The sequence below is a fragment of the Alternaria alternata genome, assembly GCF_001642055.1.
Source record: "Alternaria alternata strain SRC1lrK2f unplaced genomic scaffold CC77scaffold_25, whole genome shotgun sequence".
NCBI classification, from domain to species: Eukaryota; Fungi; Ascomycota; class Dothideomycetes; order Pleosporales; family Pleosporaceae; genus Alternaria; species Alternaria alternata.
In genome coordinates, this window is record NW_017306214.1 from 152,783 (window position 1) to 171,482 (window position 18,700).

The 18,700-nt window shown below is 50.2% G+C and overlaps 10 protein-coding genes across 10 annotated transcripts; 4 read left to right on the forward strand and 6 right to left on the reverse strand.

Annotated features, from left to right (window-relative positions):
* Positions 1-150: 150 nt before the first annotated feature.
* On the reverse strand, positions 151-2,284 carry CC77DRAFT_444929 (MFS multidrug transporter-like protein). The gene is made up of 4 exons (XM_018531716.1): positions 2,156-2,284; positions 761-2,080; positions 601-711; positions 151-551 (listed from the first exon to the last, which is right to left on the reverse strand). Exons 1-4 carry the CDS (start codon positions 2,190-2,192, stop codon positions 229-231), a joined length of 1,791 nt encoding a protein of 596 aa, XP_018380900.1. The 5' UTR covers positions 2,193-2,284; the 3' UTR covers positions 151-228.
* Positions 2,285-2,629: 345 nt separating this feature from the next.
* On the reverse strand, positions 2,630-3,409 carry CC77DRAFT_445217 (hypothetical protein). The gene is made up of 2 exons (XM_018531717.1): positions 3,180-3,409; positions 2,630-3,125 (listed from the first exon to the last, which is right to left on the reverse strand). Exons 1-2 carry the CDS (start codon positions 3,238-3,240, stop codon positions 2,707-2,709), a joined length of 480 nt encoding a protein of 159 aa, XP_018380901.1. The 5' UTR covers positions 3,241-3,409; the 3' UTR covers positions 2,630-2,706.
* A 317-nt stretch (positions 3,410-3,726) lies between these two features.
* CC77DRAFT_1024844 (hypothetical protein) lies at positions 3,727-4,450 on the forward strand. The gene has a single exon (XM_018525950.1). The coding sequence runs from the start codon at positions 3,747-3,749 to the stop codon at positions 3,966-3,968; it is 222 nt and encodes a 73-aa protein (XP_018380902.1). The 5' UTR covers positions 3,727-3,746; the 3' UTR covers positions 3,969-4,450.
* CC77DRAFT_444925 (hypothetical protein) lies at positions 4,310-5,730 on the reverse strand. The gene has a single exon (XM_018531715.1). The coding sequence runs from the start codon at positions 5,359-5,361 to the stop codon at positions 4,465-4,467; it is 897 nt and encodes a 298-aa protein (XP_018380903.1). The 5' UTR covers positions 5,362-5,730; the 3' UTR covers positions 4,310-4,464.
* Positions 5,731-6,604: 874 nt separating this feature from the next.
* Positions 6,605-7,043, forward strand: CC77DRAFT_916080 (hypothetical protein; the record flags this gene model as incomplete). The annotated part of the gene is made up of 2 exons (XM_018533677.1): positions 6,605-6,815; positions 6,907-7,043. Coding segments are annotated over 2 exons (348 nt in total), but the record flags the coding sequence as incomplete, so codon positions are not given.
* A 215-nt stretch (positions 7,044-7,258) lies between these two features.
* Positions 7,259-8,386, reverse strand: CC77DRAFT_1065982 (hypothetical protein; the record flags this gene model as incomplete). Its single annotated transcript, XM_018528858.1, has 1 exon — positions 7,259-8,386. One exon carries the CDS (start codon positions 8,384-8,386, stop codon positions 7,259-7,261), a length of 1,128 nt encoding a protein of 375 aa, XP_018380905.1.
* A 659-nt stretch (positions 8,387-9,045) lies between these two features.
* CC77DRAFT_1034849 (HET-domain-containing protein) lies at positions 9,046-10,430 on the forward strand (the record flags this gene model as incomplete). The annotated part of the gene is made up of 3 exons (XM_018526900.1): positions 9,046-9,094; positions 9,727-9,989; positions 10,065-10,430. The coding sequence occupies 3 exons, from the start codon at positions 9,046-9,048 to the stop codon at positions 10,428-10,430; spliced, it is 678 nt and encodes a 225-aa protein (XP_018380906.1).
* Positions 10,431-10,692: 262 nt separating this feature from the next.
* On the reverse strand, positions 10,693-12,329 carry CC77DRAFT_1054031 (hypothetical protein). The gene is made up of 2 exons (XM_018527779.1): positions 12,011-12,329; positions 10,693-11,951 (listed from the first exon to the last, which is right to left on the reverse strand). The coding sequence occupies exons 1-2, from the start codon at positions 12,171-12,173 to the stop codon at positions 11,116-11,118; spliced, it is 999 nt and encodes a 332-aa protein (XP_018380907.1). The 5' UTR covers positions 12,174-12,329; the 3' UTR covers positions 10,693-11,115.
* A 1,612-nt stretch (positions 12,330-13,941) lies between these two features.
* Positions 13,942-14,525, reverse strand: CC77DRAFT_445544 (hypothetical protein). Its single transcript, XM_018531720.1, has 2 exons — positions 14,112-14,525; positions 13,942-14,056 (listed from the first exon to the last, which is right to left on the reverse strand). The coding sequence occupies exons 1-2, from the start codon at positions 14,408-14,410 to the stop codon at positions 13,948-13,950; spliced, it is 408 nt and encodes a 135-aa protein (XP_018380908.1). The 5' UTR covers positions 14,411-14,525; the 3' UTR covers positions 13,942-13,947.
* A 2,966-nt stretch (positions 14,526-17,491) lies between these two features.
* On the forward strand, positions 17,492-18,675 carry CC77DRAFT_1054033 (hypothetical protein). The gene is made up of 2 exons (XM_018527780.1): positions 17,492-17,662; positions 17,795-18,675. The coding sequence occupies exon 2, from the start codon at positions 17,841-17,843 to the stop codon at positions 18,288-18,290; it is 450 nt and encodes a 149-aa protein (XP_018380909.1). The 5' UTR covers positions 17,492-17,662; positions 17,795-17,840; the 3' UTR covers positions 18,291-18,675.
* Positions 18,676-18,700: the final 25 nt, after the last annotated feature.

Sequence of the window (18,700 nt, forward strand, 5' to 3'; positions counted from 1 at the left end):
GCACGTTGAGCTGGGCACGCTTACGGCTGTAGCCGAACAGCGCCGCAATGCAGCCGAGTCTAGGTGCAGGTAGAAGAAAAAACGGTACGAACACCAGGAGACATGCAACATGCCGAGTTGTGAGAATGCGCAAATGTCAAGTTAAGCTTCGGTTAACATTATGAACCTCGGCTATATATACACTTTGTCTATACTATAGACAGACATGTCCCAGCTTCCTGAAGCAACTCAGTGCATCACCACGGCGACATGGTCGTCCATGTACTTGGAAATATCGCCCAAGAAGCACGCCGCGATGATACTGACTCCTCCAAATGCGATGCTCACATAGTACACGTACTTGTACGCCTCTGCGTACGCGAGCTGACCTGCATAAACAACCATCTCGTACGCACCTGGCACACCCTTGATGCCCGGAAGCTCCTGGAGGGCTGGGAGCAGCGAGGCCCCAGTGATAGTGATTGCCTCTCCGATGATCTCTGGAGATGTAATGTTGAGTTGTGTCACCATCACTCCACCAATGTAGTGAGTCGCGGCTGGGACGAATTTGGCTATAGACGTCAGACGTGCTACGACTTATACTAGCTAACGGAAACTTACAGATGAAGACGTTGTAATAAACACAGTATCCAATCGAACCACCAATGACACGAATGGCGAGAGTGAGAGCTGCGACGGTTGCGATGAGGTCGTCTGGGCAAATGATAGTAGCTAATCAAGTCAGCGAACAGGCCATTGACTGGTGCGATGTCGGACTTACAGATGATGGATGCTGGTACGACAATGCCACCAATTCCAAGACCAGCCAGGACCAGCAATCCCCATAGTGTAGCCAAGTTGTCGACACGCCCAACTGCAAGCGCACCGCAGCCTGCAGTCATCAAAATGGACGAAGCGATCAGAAGCTCTTTGTTGTGACCACGAAGCATGGACAGCAACCACAATACAATACAAGCACCAGCCAGGATCGAAAAGCCAACTGGGAGACCTCGGAGGCCAACACCGACAGGGTCATGCCCATACACATTGAAGGCCTGGGTTGGCCAAAACATGAGAATTGAGAAGAAGTTGGCTCCAGAAATAAACGTGATGACGAGTGTCAAGCCTAGAATGCGAGGCTCCTGGCGAAGTCTCTTTGGGAACATGGGATGTTTCGCGCCGTATGCTTCCCACAAGATAAAGGCAATGATGAAGGCGGCACCTAAGATCAGCGGTGCGAGGACGTGTGCGCTGGACCACTTGTACTGGTAACCACCCCACTGCATTCCCATCATGAACAAGATCATGCCAGCGACAGAGAGAAAACCGCCGACGTAGTCGATTTGTGCAAGAGTCTCCTTGCGGCTCATACCTACGCTGTTAACCCGTGGAGGTGGGTGGTAGAAAACTGCCGTCAAGACGAGACCGATGAAAGCCCACACTCCACACCACAGGCCAATCCAGCGCCATGCACCCGTCGATGTCGAAGCGATGAGCTGAGCCCACAATACTGACGGACAGAACGGGATGATAGTGAAGACAAGTATGGCGACATACTTGCCTCGCTGACTCGTAGGCGCAAGCTCTGATGTGACAGCTAGAGCCGTTAGTTCGTTGATGCCTGCACCGACACCAGAGAATACCATGCCGGCGATGAAGGTGTTCATGGTATGCGCTGTCGAACAAATGATCATGCCTAGGATGAGGAAGGAAGCACCGATCATGGCGACCCATCTTCGGCCGACGATATCTGAGATGGATCCAACGAACGGACAGATTGCAGCGAGAGAGAGAAGATTGGCGAGAACAAACCAGATCCATCTATCGGCACCACCAAGGTCGGCGTAGATGTAAGGAGGAACACCACCGAAGAGATAGACGGGGATCTGGCTGCCTGTCCAGAGAAATGCCATGGCCACTAGTGCCATGATTCGAGTGAAGTTCATGGGAACATCGGCCTCGTGATCGACGCCGTCGCCGGCTGTTCGTAGGCCATCTTTCTCGTAGTAATTGGTATGGCCGGGGACTTGCTCGTTGGTGTGGATTTGCTCGATGTGGTTGAAGGCTGGTTTCGAGGTCGTGGGTGAGTTGTCCGAGACGTCTGTGGTGCTCGTTTAGTATTCGTCCGTGTGTATGGATGCCAAGGGGACAGGTCTGATGGAGTAGGGCCACTTACCGGAACCGTCGCTGTGGTCACGCATCATGTTTTTCATGCTTGCCTACGATTTGGTCTTCGGAGGAAAACGAAAGAACCTGATTACTCTTCAATTTCGAGGCTCGGTGGAGCTCTTATGCAAGGAATGCAAACCAGTCGCGCTTCACTATACCCCAGCAATTACATCCTCGTCGACCTGATACCGCGACTCAGTTTGCGGGGTATCCGTTCTAGTCAACGCGATGGCTTGCATGGCTCCCTTACAATCCTTTGATAGCTCCAAGAACCATGGTCTGGCCACGTCTCCCGCCACTGATACAGTCGAGTGGATTCGTCCTTTTGCTCGCTATTGCTCCACCACTGCGGAAACTCGCGGTACCTTTTGCTCCATGGCCGCGGTACTTTTCCAACTCTCCTAGCTGTCAGTTGCGCCACGTTGCTTGACACCTATCATACCCTACCGTTCCATGGCCATGGGACTCGTGGAACTGGCTAGGGTGGGCGATACACGGACTAGCGCGCATTTACCCCGCATTGCTTGGTCGAGCTTGTCGGAACAAGCAAAGGGGCGGCTAATCAAGCTTTTGGAAAGTGCCGATCAGTGAACCTAGGGATGTCGAAGATAGCGAGTCGATGCCATTGTGATCTTCCAAGACCGTGATCCAATGTGTTGGGACATTGTTCGGGAAGTGAGGTATTGATGAGTCGAGGATCCGTTGCCTTGGGACTTGCTGTTCTTGCTGTTCGCATGTTCCAAAGGTTCGCCTGTTGTCCTCGGCCCTACTCATGCGGAGGTAAGTCCGCATCGATACTGGGAACATGCCCTGTACATGAGCGCTAACTCCATCGATTCTGCCGCCAATTTCTACGATAGCGGTAATAGGCAACTCGGTCGATGCGCCGAATTTGTGACTGCAGTCAGCTAGCAGCTCTTGTAAATAATGTGCTCGGCTCTTTCTTGATATAGAGGCGAATGACTCAATAAAACTCCCTCCAGATACTTTAATACTCTTATACGGACACAAAGAAGCCCGATATTGCTTACTCTCGAGGTCTTGCCATTCAAATGCGGAGGTACGCACTGTGTCGATTACGTTGAGTATCATTACTCAACAAGCATTTCGAGAAAACCTTTCCTCCGTTTAGTACCGTTTTTCTCCTATTGTTGTACGGTGAGAAAAGTTTCAAGATTATCAACACGGCCCTCAGCCTTCCGAGGTTGACAGTAGGCTGTCTCACGTCGAGTTTGGAAGAACCGGGCAGCTGACGTCATTCCGTCACAGCTCCGCGCGTAAACCCTACCATCCCTCCACCAACCCCACGGATAATGTAAGTACGGCTGATAAAGATGGCCTGATCGGGAAACATGAACATCAACACCTCGCAGAAAGTTATCCGGTAGTCTCAGGCGGGAGAGCCTACATATTACTGGTTGCAACAGCCATTGCTACCTCAGTATCGATAGCGATCCGATGCGATCTTATCTTTGCGCTCGGCCTCCTGAGACCTTTCTCCCCATCATTTGACTTTGCAGCCCGCTTTCGTCATCACTAAATGTTCCGGTGAACTGCGCTTGAGACATCAATTGACTTCGTACACCAACCTTCAGATTATGGATACCGAGAAAGACTATTGCATCGTCAACAAAGAGCCGCCCGTAACTACCGCCCCTTATTCAGATTCTATTGAACATGATACCAAGATGTTTATAAAAGGTAACATATGTTTCATCTTTTTTTCTCTCCTAGTAGCATTTATTTTACTTGCCGCATTTAACGCACTTCTCCCCGTTAGCACCTTCGCCGCGGTTGATACTCGAACAGTGCGGGCATAGCCATTCGGACATGTGTGGCATTTCTTTTTCTTTTCGCAGATTTATGGCTCGGTAGTAGCGGGCGTGATGGAACGTCGCAGAACAACGAGGATAAGGTAGGTCGATACAAGGATGTGGTCTTGGAGGCTTGTTTCTTTGTAAGACAAGGCAGCGAAATGGTTTGTGAGAAGTTTAAAATATTGTGCATCGATATTCAGGTGTTGAGGAGAAGAAAGTGCACCTGCGGAAAAAGATTGGATGATAGATGGTAATTGTCGTGTTCTGGTACTTGAGGGAAATGTAAAGTCCCTCTTTGGAAAGTGGTGAGAAGCGATGGAGGGGGTTCTTGTATTTGTTTAAAAACGCACGTGTGAAGCGTTGAGACATTGGTGACCTTGTTTGTAAATGCTGCACCTTGTACACCACGATCGGCCCGCAAACCCTAGGAGGTAGAATGCAGTATGGAAGACTCGGCATACTCAAAGCAAGCTTCAATACTAAAAAAAACCAGAATCACTTACCCGGTATCTTCCTCGAGCACTTCCAACGTATTAGCCGTACAGCGCGCTTTCTCAATCTTCCCAGCCTCGCCCTTCAACCCCACCAAAAACGCCATACTCCCTTCCACCGCCAAACTCTCAACCCCAAAACACATGACCGCAACCTCCAACTCCTTCCTCGCGCAACCGACAGCCAAGTCCAGCCGCCCATGTCTCTTCCAACCCAAAGCAGCATCATGATACGCCAGGCCCAGCGCCTCCCCCACCAACCCTTCCTCTTTGAGCAGCCGGATCAGTTCCAACGCGGCCTTCGGCACGGGTGATCTCCACAGCTGGCGCCGTCCTGTCCGGATACGCGCGTCCAGCAACAGCATGCGTGAACGACGGACGTCGCTGCAACACGAAGCGTCACTGCATGCGAGACAGGCACAAGTGAAGCTGTAGGCGGATAGTTTGGCACGTCGCGAACTGGTGGTTTGGTAGGGGCGCTCGTAACTTAGCTTGATCTGCGTATCGGCTGGTATGGAGACGATGGCGTAGATGGTGATTTGGCCCAGCCGTGCATTCCACGCAAAACTTGCATTGGGGACGCAGGAGTGGTTGAAGCGCGCGGCGAGAGGGCAGATGGATGTGCGGGAGCCGGTTTGCCAGGCGTTGGAATTGAATATGTCGATTACCCTGGCGGCGTCATCATGCTTGGCGTGGCTATTCTGGGCGTAGAGGGTAAGATATTGGAGTTGTTGGGCGCTGTCGAGACTTGCGAATGCTGTTGTGACTGCCGAGTTTGTTCGCGGCTCTGCGACGCTGAATAAGGGTGTTTCGCTGAGGATAAGAGTGCCGGGTTGGATGTCGGTGGTCGCGAAGCAGCCCAAGCCTTCGCCTGGGGAAGGTTGCACCATGTAAACTGTACTCATCGCGGTTTTGGTGTTTTACCAGGTGTCTTATATTGGTTCTCTGGATGTCCAGAGCGCCTCTATATCCTTCAATCTGTGATTCGAGGCGGAGATTTCGATAGTGTAGTTATATTTGCTGCAATAGTGCAACCTGGTGTTATTAAATGCATTGTATTCGAAATGGATATGCAGAATCTGCAAAGCCGCCTCGCGGTTGGTTGTGGAAGCAAATGGCGACCGAAGGCAACTGTGTTTTGCTGCTTTGTCACCCCGAGCCGTAGCACTCGAGATGCACGCTAGTGTGATGACGTCACGCGCTGTATCCGTACCCTTGCTCAGGGTCGAGATGGCTCGGCGGTCCTGCATACAGCTTTCTCGTGATTGTGAATGAATTGTAATTTTAATTACACATAAAGTCAATTGCGCGTTGGTGTTATTGCAACGCCCGGTATATGCCCAATGCGGCTCCGCGTTGTTTGGGCAGCGCTCATGTCAGATAAACCATCGCCCTTGCAACCTTCCGCGCACTGCCGTTGCTCATCGTGCCTTCTCACGGCGGAGATTTGAACTTCGCAGCTACGAGTCACTTCCTATCGCGTACTAAATAATAATTTGATCTTCCTTCACCTCCAGTTCAATCTTGCTTTTTCGTTGTTCGTTTTTCCTCGTTTTCCTCGTCTTTCCATTGCGCTTTCTTCATCTAACTTCACCGGTTTTGTACCACGCTCTTTTCATTTTCACTCTCTCCTCCCACCCCGCAATGTCGGGTTTTCAGGATATCACCGACGATCATGCCATGAGCAACTTGAACGACATGCCAGCGGAACCTCGCCGCAATCGCTGGGGCGAGGACATCAAACGTGAACGAAGCCGTTCGCCAGAGGCCCCTCGTCGAAATCGTTGGGGTAACGATCGAGGAGTCCGGAACGGCTACCTCAATGACCGTAGACGGAACTTCTCCGGATGTGATGACGAGTGTGACCGTTCAAGGGATAGGTCAAGAGACCGCAGGTGCAATCTAAGGTACCGCACGAGGGACCATCGGAGGGACAGTCCACTAGCAAGGGACAGGCGATGTTATCGAAGAAGTAGTTCAAGTGCTGACAGCCGTGGTGGAAGGAATAGCTCCAGAAACGGTGACGGTGATCGATGGTACCGTTTAAGAGATGAAGACCGCGATCGAAGGGACAGCCCAAGAGACGACAGCCGTGATTGGAAGGACCGTGCGAGAGACTTCAAACGAGTCCCAGGCTCAAGATACAACAAAGACAACGACCTACACTGGTACCCCGACAAGGGCGACTTCTCCCACCCCACCAAGATGCCTTCTCAGAACCCGCACAACGATAGGCCACGGAACCCAAAACGTACCAAGAGCTGTCGTCCCGAGTCGTCTGAGCACCGTCATGTGCGGTTTGAGCACAAACACGAATGCCGGGAAAATGAGCGTGAAGCTTTGCTAAGCGGAAGACTGAGTAAGGCATCCACTTATGGCTATGCGCTATCTTTCGCGCTCACGCGCCTTTCTTACATGATCCATATACTGATTGTCATGCTCTCTCGTAGCCCCGCCTCCTGGTGCTGGACCTAACTGGGCAAAGAATCGGGTAGCGACTCTAGAAAAGTACGCGAAGAGGACAAAGAGACGACACAAGAAATATGAGAAGCGTATGCGTAAGGCGGCAGAGGCAGGACAGGCTTCATAACAGAGCGAGGAGCGAGATGATCTCTGTGGTTTGTTTGGCAGATGCTGAGAGCCTTAAGCGGTCCGCTGAAACGGTTCCAATGCTTCTTCAGCAGCTGCCATCACCATCGCAGGACATGTTAGCTACAGCCGCATCTCTTGATACGCGAGCTCAATAGTCATGACATACTAACAGACATATATCATGGTTCCAACTTCATTTGCTTTGCTGGCTTACTGTTCAGTCTTTCCACCACTCTGTTGTAGAAGCGCTTCCCGTCGCTGTCTCATTCTCATCTCTTCTGCTTCTAACCATTCTACCTCCCTCCGTCTCTGAGCTTCTACGTGTAGAGAAACCTGCGGTGCCTGCGTGGCAGTACGATTCGTTTGCGGCACTTGGGTCATTTCGGGCCCTGCTCCATCGACCACATCAAGGTCATCCGTTGACCCGTGTTCCTCTATCCCAGCAAATGGTAGTTCCCCCGGTCGATCGTCAGCCTTGAGCTCATGCGCCCCTCCAATCGCAAACTTGTACGAATGCGAGCGGTCGAGCTCTTGAGTGAGGCCATTGCCAGACATCTCTTGGTATTGTGTTTGATATGCGCCGGTCGTTGGGGCAGTCTGGTGCGGGTCAAGAACCACTTTGTCGCCATCGCCCTCTCGCCTGGCCAGTTCGTCGTCGGTTAGGGTGTTCGTGGAAGGTTGCGCTCTCCGCTTCCTGCGCCGCCAGAAGAACCAGCCGCCTACTATGAGGGCGAGGACGAGGACGCCGGCGATCGCTATGCCAGCTATTGCGCCGCTGCTTATGCCCGGATCGGAAGCGGGCGCATTGGTTGAAGTCTCGCCAGGTCGTGTCGTCGTGCTAGGCACTGAGAATGGTGGCACTGAGCCATCGGTGTAGAATAAGATTGCTGGAGAAATTATCGTCGTCCCAGTCGTCCGCTCAGGTGCGAGGAATATGACAATATTGTCTGTCGTCGATGCTGGAGTTCCCGTCTGTATCGTCTCGTCCCCAACGATAAGAAGAAGCGATGGTGACACTTGTACAGTAACAGTGGTGAGTGGTGTGCTCTCCACGAAAAGTGTCTCCTGGTATCTTCCATCGATCAAAGGGTTTTGAGGCGTACTGATCGTTATGGTAGCCCATGGTGGTGGAGGGGATGCGAATGACGGTACAGGGGTTGAAGACAATGTAGGTAGAGGGGTTGAAGACAATGTAGGTAGAGGGGTTGAAGTAGGAGGTAGACCAGGTGGAGCAGACTCTAGCGTCGATGGTGCAGGTATAGCGCTGGTCAAGTCTGGTTGAAACAAATCAGGATCTACTGACTGCTTGTTTGTCGGAACTAATACGCTGTCTGACATTTTTGGGATCGACGTAAGGTCTCTAGGCTCACGATGCCTGGATGCTGATCTAGGTAGCGATGGCCAGTAATGTATCCGAAAGTGAGAGAAGAGCTCAAGAATCGCGATAACTAGACGAAAGAAAAGTATGAAAGCCAAACTACCTATGGATGGGGCGAACGCTTTGTCTTCATCCCGCAGCTGCAACACTTTACTCCAGTAACTTCGCTCAGCCTTGTCGAAACCTTCCAATGTCAGCAAGACTCCAGATCTTTGACCCCACTTTCGCGGTGCATCTCGAATCGCGTGCTTTGAAATATTGGGAGGCGTATGCGATTGGGGCCAGAGCCACCACCACTTCTCAGCCTGGCGAATGGTCTGAGCTATAGCTTCACACCACCATCGGCTACAGTCCTCGATAATAGAAATAAGGCTGCATCCTACATAAAGCCTGCATGCTTGGCCCGATAACACAAGAGAGTCCCAGCCTCCCTGGACACTGTCCAATTTGAATGTAAGTCCCTATGCGGCCTAGATCGCATACCGTTACCGCTGGCTACCGCTTACACTTTGCGGACACCAAATGCCACACGATCTCGCGCATGAACCCCAGCTCTAATTATCAGGCAGATTAAGCTTACAGTAAATAGAGCGACTGCGCATTTGCTTCCCAGCAACATATGTCTTTATCACCACACCCTATGCGTTATCTTTCGGGTTTGAGAAAAGGTAGGTTGTCTGTACTACCATCGAGCCTACTTACAGCCTTGTCGAAGAGACATCTTGCGCATGATAGCTGCGTTTGCGTCTCGATTTCCCGACCACGCTAATCACAGAATCTCAATACTTGCTGTAGACGCGTATAATTGATCGTTATATCTGTGACGAGATTTGCGCAGCGAAGCTTGTAACGGGAGTTTCATTGAATCAGATCATGGTACGTCGCTGTAGAGGTGCAAGCTTGGAAGAGCTCGCTAAAAGGTCAGGTGGGCGAGGGCCAACTAAGAACTGGCAACCGTTCGTCCAGATGTTGTGCTCTTCTTTTGCCCCTCCTCCGTGCCACCTCAAGGCTCACCGGAGGCATCTGTCCGTTCCACGCGAATGACGCCACGTAGGTAGCGCCGCCTCTCGGTCATCAGCATTCAGCCTGGTCGACATGCGCGCCTCTCTTTCTCATCCTCCGCCCTCCTCATCATCCGTGCAAATGTTGGTGACAACACTCTCGCTACATCCAGCCTCAAAACTCCTCTCTGTGTCAACCTACACTGGTCGCGTTGCGCCACGCTACTTCTATGCATCTCCTGCAGAAATGCGATGCGAACTCTTTCAAGCTAGTCGAGCGCTTCGATGATGATGTTCAGAATACGCCATCCTCTCACATACCTGGGGGCATAGCGACGACGAGGTTACGTACCAGGACCTACAAAACGACACGACCAGAAACAAAAAAGGTTACAATAAGCTTATATTCTGCGGAAACCAAGCTTTGAAGGATGGACTGCAATACTTTTGGGTCGACACATGCTGCATCAACAAGCATAGCAGCGCCGAGCTCTCAGAAGCAATCAATTCGATGTTTCGATGGTACCAAAGAGCTAATAGATGCTACGTGTATCTATCAGACGTTGAATTAGAGAACCAGAACGATAATAAGAACGCTTTGCAAGGCCGAGATCAATGAAAACAAGACTTTGGGAAGAGCAGATGGTTTACACGTTGTTGGAGATTTCAGGAGCTCCTAGCGCCGGAATCTGTTGAGTTCTTCTCCTCGAACCATCAATGGCTAGGAAACAAACAACAGCTTCATGAGGAGATCATTGATGTCACTGGAATTCCTGCAAGGGTCCTTCGTCGCCCACGCGTTATCTCAGAATTTGATGCTAAACAACGCATGGACTGGGCTCGTAATCGTAAAGCCAAACGCGAAGAAGATTATGCATATTCGCTCTTAGGGATTTGCAATGTTCATATGCCACTAATATATGGTGAAGGGCATAAGCAAGCGTTTAAGAGACTGCATAAGGCAATTAGAGAACGGGAAGAAGATGAATCCGATCATCCTTAAGACCATTCGACGAGTTCTTCTTCAAAGAAGAACAATTTATACACTACCTATGGCGGCACACAGTACAACAATACAGCATCTGGCACACAACTTTCCGGCAGTTTCGCAAGACCAATCAGTTTCAGATGATACTAGCAAGGCCAAACACACCATGATACACATATATCAAACCAAAAGCAGAGCTCAAACGCCGATTATCATACACCAAAACTGCATCCCGTTATTCAATATACACTTCGAGGTCCTGGAGGGCTATACATACCCGCTTTCGAAACACCAACAAAACGGCCCAAACAATTTTCCTACGCCATTTAGAATCGTCCTTCTTTAGGTACTTCGACTTCCATCCTGCCCATTGTTGTGGAAAGCACCCACAGTATTATTAAACTGAAAGCTGGAACCTGAATTGTTGTTTTGGTTACTCGCGATGAATTGGGCGCCGGTACCCACGGAATTGTGTTGTGCATTCGTGGGCCTCCAATGCGCTCGCATATTCCGAATCTACTATGTCAAAAGACATGTAGTGACCTGTGCAACTATGTGTTCTATGGTCTCACAGACGAATCTTATGGCAACTCTGTGCTATGGGCCAAGCTTATTATCCCTCTGCACCTCTATCCCACGAAAATCTCGAGGGCACACTCCCTGCTTTCTACTGCACAAAGAGTACCATATCCTTTTGGTCTTATTGTGTCTTATGGTCTGCTTGTATAGCGAGCATCTCCCTTCGTTTTCGCATTCTTTCCTCCTCCATCTCCAGCCATTCCATTTCTCTTCTCCTTTGCGCTTCAACATTCGATGACGCTGCAGCAGTCGTTTCCGTTGTTGCAACAGCAGGCTCCAGGTTATGTTGATACACTTGCACTTGCGGCGCCTGCTCAGTCTCGCCATTCGGTAGCTCCCCAGGCCTCGTCTCAGGGTCAAGCTCGTGAGCTGGCCTGAAGCGACTTTCTCCATGATGGCTCATGAGCTCGTGAGCTCCATTCGGCGCGTATCTGGAGTATTGTGTAGGATCTAGCTCTCTCGCATCCGATCGGTCCCTCGCCGACAGCTCCTGCAGCGTCTCATCTGCATGCATTTCTAATATGTCTCCATCACCACCTTTTTCAGCTATTATCTCTCCTCCAGAACTTGATGAAACCGTCTTCACGCGTTTCCGTCTCCGCCAGAAATACCAGCCGCCTATTATGAGTGCGGTGAGAAAGAGACCGCCAATTACAATGCCGGCGATTGCGCCGCCACTAAGGGATGGATCGCTGGCGCCGGTTGCGGGGACTGTGGAAGTTTCTATGGGTGTCGTCGAAGGTTCTGCGGCTGCGCTTGACGTTGCGGAAAAGATATCTGGCTGCGACGCGCTTTGTAAGGTACTGGTCGCAGAAGAGATTTCTGCCGCACTCGAAGAGACTGTAATGTCCAAAGTCCCGTAAACAAATTGGGGTATGGGAACAGATCTCATGGAGACTACGACACTTCCGGAAGTCGTTGCTGGATCGCCTGCGGTATACATGTCACTAGGATAGCCTGCATAATAAGACTCTGAGGTCAGTTTGGGTTAAAACAGACGCAGTAGTAGTACATGCCATTAGCAAGTTCGGTGAAGTAAAAATATTCATTTTGAAAGGTAGCGTATGCAACCGGCGTCGCTGAGATAGCGAGTGCCGTTACTCTCCAGTTGTTCTGGCCTCCAGTATTGATGTCGCCCGTGTACCATTGTTCGACTGTTAATGACCCCGATGTTGACATATCTTGGCATTGGAAGCAGCGCCGGTATAATGTGTCGAGAAAATTTTCGCCCAGTACCTTGATTCAAGATGAATATATACGCGTGCGAATGAGTGGTGTAATGGGCGAAGTTGAGTAGGTGGGCAATTCGATACCATGTACATATGACTTTGATTTGGTCCTGTATTTTGAAAGCGCGCAGGCGTCCAGCTTTGACAAGGCTGGGCGCTTACATTGCGGCACAGTTGGAATCCTTGGTGATTTGAACGCGCTATGCCGAATGCAGTCAAGTGGTTGCTCTTCTCGGCTGTTCCCAACATTTATACCTGCAGCACATGAGACTATTCGCTGAACGGCCGTTTCAGTCTACACTCCTTTATGCTTAGGTCTTCTTCCATCCGATATTCCTGCTGTAGTGTCGTGGGATAAAATTACGACTTGTCCAGCATCGCTTGTCTCGTACAAGGATCAGTGTACGCATAACGTCCCATACATCAGGCCTCACAGGTGCCACCCACGTCTCATCTCGCACTTCACTTCCTTGGATTGAAAGTTCTCTCCGTAGTGCGATCGATTCTCAATCCATCTCGTCTGCAAGACCAACGAACAGGTTGGCTGCTCTTCCATACTATCAGCCTTTCACTCCTCCTTGCGTTGCAAGTGTTTTCCGTCGTTGCTGTACCCTGTCCCTCCATCTGCAGCCACTTCGCAGTGCTGGACGTAAGAAACTTGCGAGAATCCTTTGGGCAACCGTTCATGACAGAGAGTGCTTGAAGTGGACCTGGCGTTTGCGTTTGCGCTTGCGCGCAGCGAACCTACCATGCAGGAGCCACGAGGTGTAGATGAGGAAAGGGCTCTCCCGTAACCGTTCCGCATCTATCTCTGTCGGTAATTCAAGGGTCTATAAGCATTATTTTTGAGTCCAATGACGTGGGCAAAGAGCGCACTGAACAAGTCCAAAGCAGCATGCTGCTTGCCCAGGATCATGTCGTTCGGGAGTGCAAATCTTGATGCATATGTCAGCTACATATCACGAAGCCTGGGAAGCCGATTTACCCGATCTGTGTCTAATGCCGTCTTGTAAGCTGATTCTCGATCGTCAAGAAATCAAACAAGGGCAGGTACCTTTGGTCCTCAAGGCTAAACTCCTCCCGAGAGAGAATCTCGACTTTGGTCAAGTCGTCTCTCAGCTGACGAATCGCGCAACGCCGCCCAAGAAGAAACTCACAATAGCCACCACTGTTGTCGCTGTTATAGTCCCAATCTTCATCTCGGTTCTATGCGTATTGTGCTATTGGTTTTGGAGGAAGAGATGCCGTGGCACAGCATTACCAGAAGAATGTGCTCAAGACCAACCTCCGGACAGTCCGGACAAAAGTACCAGTGGTACAAGATGGCGATTTAGAGGATGCTTTCAGACCAATAACACGGGTGACGGCATGCAGTTAGGTCACCTGGCCAGAGTTCAGAACCTCTACTATATTGGCGAGGTCGCCAGAGATTTTTTGTATAACGATCGGGATCAGCTAAGGCTTTGACGGTAGCGTACCAGCAGAAGGAAGACATCCGTCCCATAGGTTTCAATACAGCGATTGCATGCCTCGTTGGCTCAGGCGAATAACATCTTGCCAGGATCGATAACACGCACACTCGTCCTGGCGATGTCTCTGCTGCTCAGAACGCAAATATCGCATGGATCGTGGTCTGCATCTTTTCGATGATCAAAAACACATTATCATTTCAGCTACGGGTCTGTCTGGCTACAAAATCCTTCGAGATATAAATAAATGCTCTTCTAAGCGGTACCCTCCTTGTCCAAGTCGGCTGTGGAAGTGCCGGTCTGTGAGAGGGCAGTAGGGATAGGTCCATACATCCTGATAAAGAAGTCGCCCACCATGGATGGTCTATATCAATGTCAGCACACGTCCTCCCAATTCGATACTCGTCCAGGAAACTCACCCGTTGAGAACGTGAGCCAATCTGAGTTTATGGCCCGTCTCCTCCAGGACTCGGAATGTGTATGAAGGGTCGTCACAGCTGTAGACACCACCAACCTCGAAGTTGACAGCAGCGCAGTGGACGTTATCAACGCGCTGAGAGTGGATGTAGAAGTTCATCTGTGGGTTGCCCTTGTAAGGAAAGGCGTAGGAGAAGTTGGAGATGGTGACGGTCTCGTAGGGGTCACCGTGGACGTCAGGTGAAGCGGTAGGTGCGGCGGCCGCAACGCCGGCGAAAAGAGTAGCGATGGCGAACTTCATGATTGGTTTGTAGATTGGTAGCGAAGGTGGGTGGAATGAGCAAGTTTTGGTGGGAAGAGACCGATGGATGCTGGGTAGTGAAGACTTGATGGAAGACTCTCAACGTTTATATATGCATGTCGGTCTACGTCTGTCGTTGACAAGCACAGGGACAAGCTTTCGTCTATTTCGGGCGCCAGTGCGGCGAATGCTTGTGCTTTCGACATATCTATACGATGTTACATTGGAGATTAGCTCCACGGACAGTGAATCGCTGAACGGACGTCAGACTGGGAACAGTTACGAGCAGTGACGCTGAAGACAGTTTTCGTGTAGTCGATCCTTGCAGATTTTTGTGGGGAAAGAGCTTTCGAACCAACCGGCGTGAGTGAGTTTTCTGGTCGCCTCCTTTCTCTAAGCATTGCGGTCATTCCACATCGCACACGTCCCTCACAGACCATCATAGGCCATAGACCCCGATAATCATCTCGTAAATATATCGAGCGAGCCACATTATCTCGTATCGTGGAGCAGCGATGCATAGGTAGCCTACGTCGACCCTTCGCTGCACCTCCAGCCGTGTAGAGTAATGGTGTCAGTATTAGGGTCTAGTAGCTCAGTACATGTCGATTGAGAGTTTCTATGCAAAGGAAATTACCTTGAAGCTTGGAAAGCCATCAAACACGTCGTTCAGAAGGTAGGTGTTTCGAGGAGCCCACGTGATTACCCGCCGGCTGTTCTGACTTCATCCGTAGTAGCTACCCGTCGGTGGGTATCTGCACCCGCAAATGCTAAATTTGGCATCTCAATACGGAGAATTCATGCGCATCTGCCAGGACCATCCTAGATATCGGAACAACTGCCCATTTTGTGGAGCAATCATGCGATGAAATCATGCCCGAGGACGTTTGTAACCAGAACATAACAGCTTTACATTAGTCGCCTAGCGATGATGTCGGCTTGCATGTTGAAACAGCTACGGCAACACGGAACCTTGGCTTTCGAGCTTCTCCTTCTCGGTATCTTTGTCACTCTAGCAACATGCTCCGGATGTAAGATAACTCGGCCAACATTGTAATTACAGCCCCGGTCATCAAAGCGCCGAATGTCATCACGCCCGTCCATCGGCACCTTCGCATGGATAGCGCAAGGGTGTTTATCTTTAAGGTTTAATCCTGTGCCTTCATCTCCTGGCATAACCCAGGAATCTAGCAAGGCAACTGCGCATTCCCAAGGAGTTACAATAAGCCTCGCGACATCTTCATATTATTGTCCAAAACCGCCGCTTCAACTCGCTTTGCCTCACAAATTCTCCCTTGTCGTCGAGATCGTTGTGAGAGTGAGTTTTTCCTTGTTTGTATCGTCTCGTTTCGTCTTATCAAGCACTGATGGCTTTGGTTCAGCAAATGCAGAAGGATCTGGCTGTCCAAACATAAAAGAGCTGGATATAGAGGATGATGTGGGTAGAAGATCAGGACCGTGATCTCGCTATGTTGCGCCTTTGTCATCGACAAAGAACTGACGTGCAGTGATTGACAGAAAGAGTTTTCAGGAGTCTGTAGAACCAGTTCTGGGTTACTCCAAGATGGCGCTCCAGGCTCTTTTCTTATCGTGACTGGCTTTGACACTGGGTCGTCGATGACAGGAGTAGGTGCTAGCGATGCGGACGGAGGAACACTTCTTCTTCGCCTCTGTGGTGGATGCTACGGGATTCGCGATCGAAGACTCGCTGCCTTCCTGCTGGTCACTGGAAGGATTTTTGTGGTGAGAAGGCGAAAGTTCGCGATGCAACCGAGACTAAACTTCGGTCTTTGAAGACAAAGGCTTAAGACATTTGATAGCATGATCACGAGCGCATAGTTCTTCAAGATCGGATATACCGCGATCAGTGTGTAATACCAAGATTTTTGAAGTCGGCCAAAACGTACAACAAGGCAGTCGCCAGGCTTCAACAAGCGGCGTCGAGGCCGAGGCCGAGATAGCGAAAATGAACAACATCATACAATGACTGTACAAACAGCGAGCGACTGCACGTTCGATGGTACAGATCTCGTAGTGAGGATTCAAGCGGGCATTCAGTATTGAAGGGGAAATGTACTGCTCCGCAGCAGCTGTGATACTTGCGTATCCACAGATTTATCATGTGTGTCCGAAACATGAAGCAGAAGCAAGACCGGCTCCACCTTTTGAAGCCTCCTCAGAAAAGAAGAGATGCACACACTCTCTCTTTTTCTGGCTCATTGGGCGCAACACATAAGAACATGCAGGTGTGGATAAGTTGTTGTCCGGAAGCCACTGGAACCTTGCTCAGCCCAGTCACCAACTGCCACTACAACTTCATCATCCCAACCACTACTTAACAGCCTGCCCCTTCCTATTGCTTTCACCGGCTGTTTCCATAAATGCAATGACACGGTTTACCCTTGCTCGCAATGCATAATCATAGCATAACTGAACGCCTGATCCGCGCTCCCGTCCCCACTACCCAACCCCATGAGATCTACGACTCCCTGATACCCGCGATCCACCACGCGTAAGCACCTGAATACGCAAATTCGCACAAATCATCAGACATGGAGCCGCGGAGTAGGATCAAGGGTGTGAATCCCTCAAGGTTCTATCCGTGCGCACCTGCCATAAATCTACCTAGGTGTCTTCTGCTTCACTGCAATCCACTCGAAAAAAACTCACTCGTGTTCGGCTGTGTTCTTGCAGCTCTTCCCAGCTTTGCATGTAGAATCATGCATCAGCCTCCTTTTGGAACTTCGCGTCTACCCTAGCTGATACCAAAGATTACAAATCGCCGTTTGCGGCGAGCATATGACTGCCTGGACTTGGATGCATATAGATGATAGATTATGGTCGTACAGAAAATCACACGTCAAGTGTGTCAGGCTATGATTCAGTCTTTTCGCAGCAGTTACCGGTGAAGATGAGGAGGAAGGCAGATCCTCATACTCGCTACTTGGATATAAAACGTGGTTGTTAGGTACCATCATCTATTCTCTAGACCATCATTCATTCACCTTTCATCCCTTGAACTATCACAGTCTTCCGCATAGTCCTAGTTCTTACGTTCAGCCTCGCACCGCTCTTTCCAAAATGCCGTGTAGTGGTGCCGACACTTCGAGTTGCGATTGCACGGAGTTTGAGTTTGGTGGTACCAATGGGACTTGCAACTCTTGTGGTTGTCCTGTAAACTGGCACTCGAAACAAGCGGGAGGGACAAAGCAAGAGAATAAGAAGTACGTTCACGTGCCTCGACCAATGAGAGTAAATTACTAATCTTACAGGTAATATCCGGACAAGGCTGAAAGTGAAGAGCAACTTTCTAGGCCGTACGCTATGAGCAATGAAGATCAATCGATTTAGTCAGCCTATCTACAATCTAAAACAATACTACAGAATGTGTCCATTGAGCCTGTATCAGAGACAACGTGTCGATGTGTGAATGATGACAATGGTGTCATTCCCCGGAAGCCACCGGAACCCCCCTTCCACCTCAGCCACCTCACAGCACCCTCCCCCATCATCCTTACCACTACCGTTACCAGCCCATCTCACTACTCTTCCCGTCCGTCTGCGCCAACGCACTGACATCGTTCCTCAACAAACTTCTGCACAAACATGTCGTAATCGCACGGCATGCATGCGCGAACACATGGTCCAAGTGCTTCCTTCTCCACACACACACACACTCTCTCTCTCTCTTACCTACCTCGGACCCTTGATGATCTACACCGCACCGCACCACACCAAACCAACCCCGATCCCCTTCTTATGTCAGACACACACACACATATATATATATACACGATCTGCAATGCAATGCAGTCAGTCCGACTGGCATCAGCAGCACTTGAACAAAAGACGCAAGTTTACGCACAAACCACCATCATAGGTATGGGGCCGCGGTCCTCAAAACGAGGCTGGGGCTGTGCAGTGCTGACTGATTAACGTAATCCAAGAAAAAAAGGATAATAAAAGTGGAGGAGGAGAGGTTAAGTTGACTTCATGTCTTCTGCTTTATATTCCACCACTTAGTTAACCTCCATTACGATTACCTACAGCCATGATGATTCATCATTGCTAGCTTCCTCCATTGTGTGACTTGCATGACCCCTCACGTTCGTGGCGCACTGTAGCGTTGCACAAGGTCGGTTCAGGGAAGCTTGATCGAGGCTACTGCTCGAATGTCCGCGTTCGCGCAAACGGCATCATAGCAGCAAGGGCAGGAGCAGACAAAGAGTAAGAGATGTATAGTCACTGATGAAACAAGAGATGATATCGTGAGTGTATTATCATTCATTT

Coding starts and splice junctions, on each gene's coding strand:
- CC77DRAFT_444925 (XM_018531715.1), bottom strand. CDS start 5,361: ATGAGTACAGTTTACATGGTGCAACCTTCCCCAGGCGAAGGCTTGGGC.
- CC77DRAFT_444929 (XM_018531716.1), bottom strand. CDS start 2,192: ATGAAAAACATGATGCGTGACCACAGCGACGGTTCCG. Junction 712..760: donor CGTACCAGCATCCATCATCT/GTAAGTCCGACA, acceptor TGACTTGATTAG/CTACTATCATTTGCCCAGAC. Junction 552..600: donor TTATTACAACGTCTTCATCT/GTAAGTTTCCGT, acceptor TGACGTCTATAG/CCAAATTCGTCCCAGCCGCG.
- CC77DRAFT_1054033 (XM_018527780.1), top strand. CDS start 17,841: ATGATGACAATGGTGTCATTCCCCGGAAGCCACCGGAACCCCCCTTCC.
- CC77DRAFT_1024844 (XM_018525950.1), top strand. CDS start 3,747: ATGGATACCGAGAAAGACTATTGCATCGTCAACAAAGAGCCGCCCGTA.
- CC77DRAFT_445217 (XM_018531717.1), bottom strand. CDS start 3,240: ATGATACTCAACGTAATCGACACAGTGCGTACCTCCGCATTTGAATGG. Junction 3,126..3,179: donor TGAATGGCAAGACCTCGAGA/GTAAGCAATATC, acceptor AAGTATCTGGAG/GGAGTTTTATTGAGTCATTC.
- CC77DRAFT_445544 (XM_018531720.1), bottom strand. CDS start 14,410: ATGAAGTTCGCCATCGCTACTCTTTTCGCCGGCGTTGCGGCCGCCGCA. Junction 14,057..14,111: donor TTGGCTCACGTTCTCAACGG/GTGAGTTTCCTG, acceptor ACATTGATATAG/ACCATCCATGGTGGGCGACT.
- CC77DRAFT_1054031 (XM_018527779.1), bottom strand. CDS start 12,173: ATGTCAACATCGGGGTCATTAACAGTCGAACAATGGTACACGGGCGAC. Junction 11,952..12,010: donor CTTCACCGAACTTGCTAATG/GCATGTACTACT, acceptor CTTATTATGCAG/GCTATCCTAGTGACATGTAT.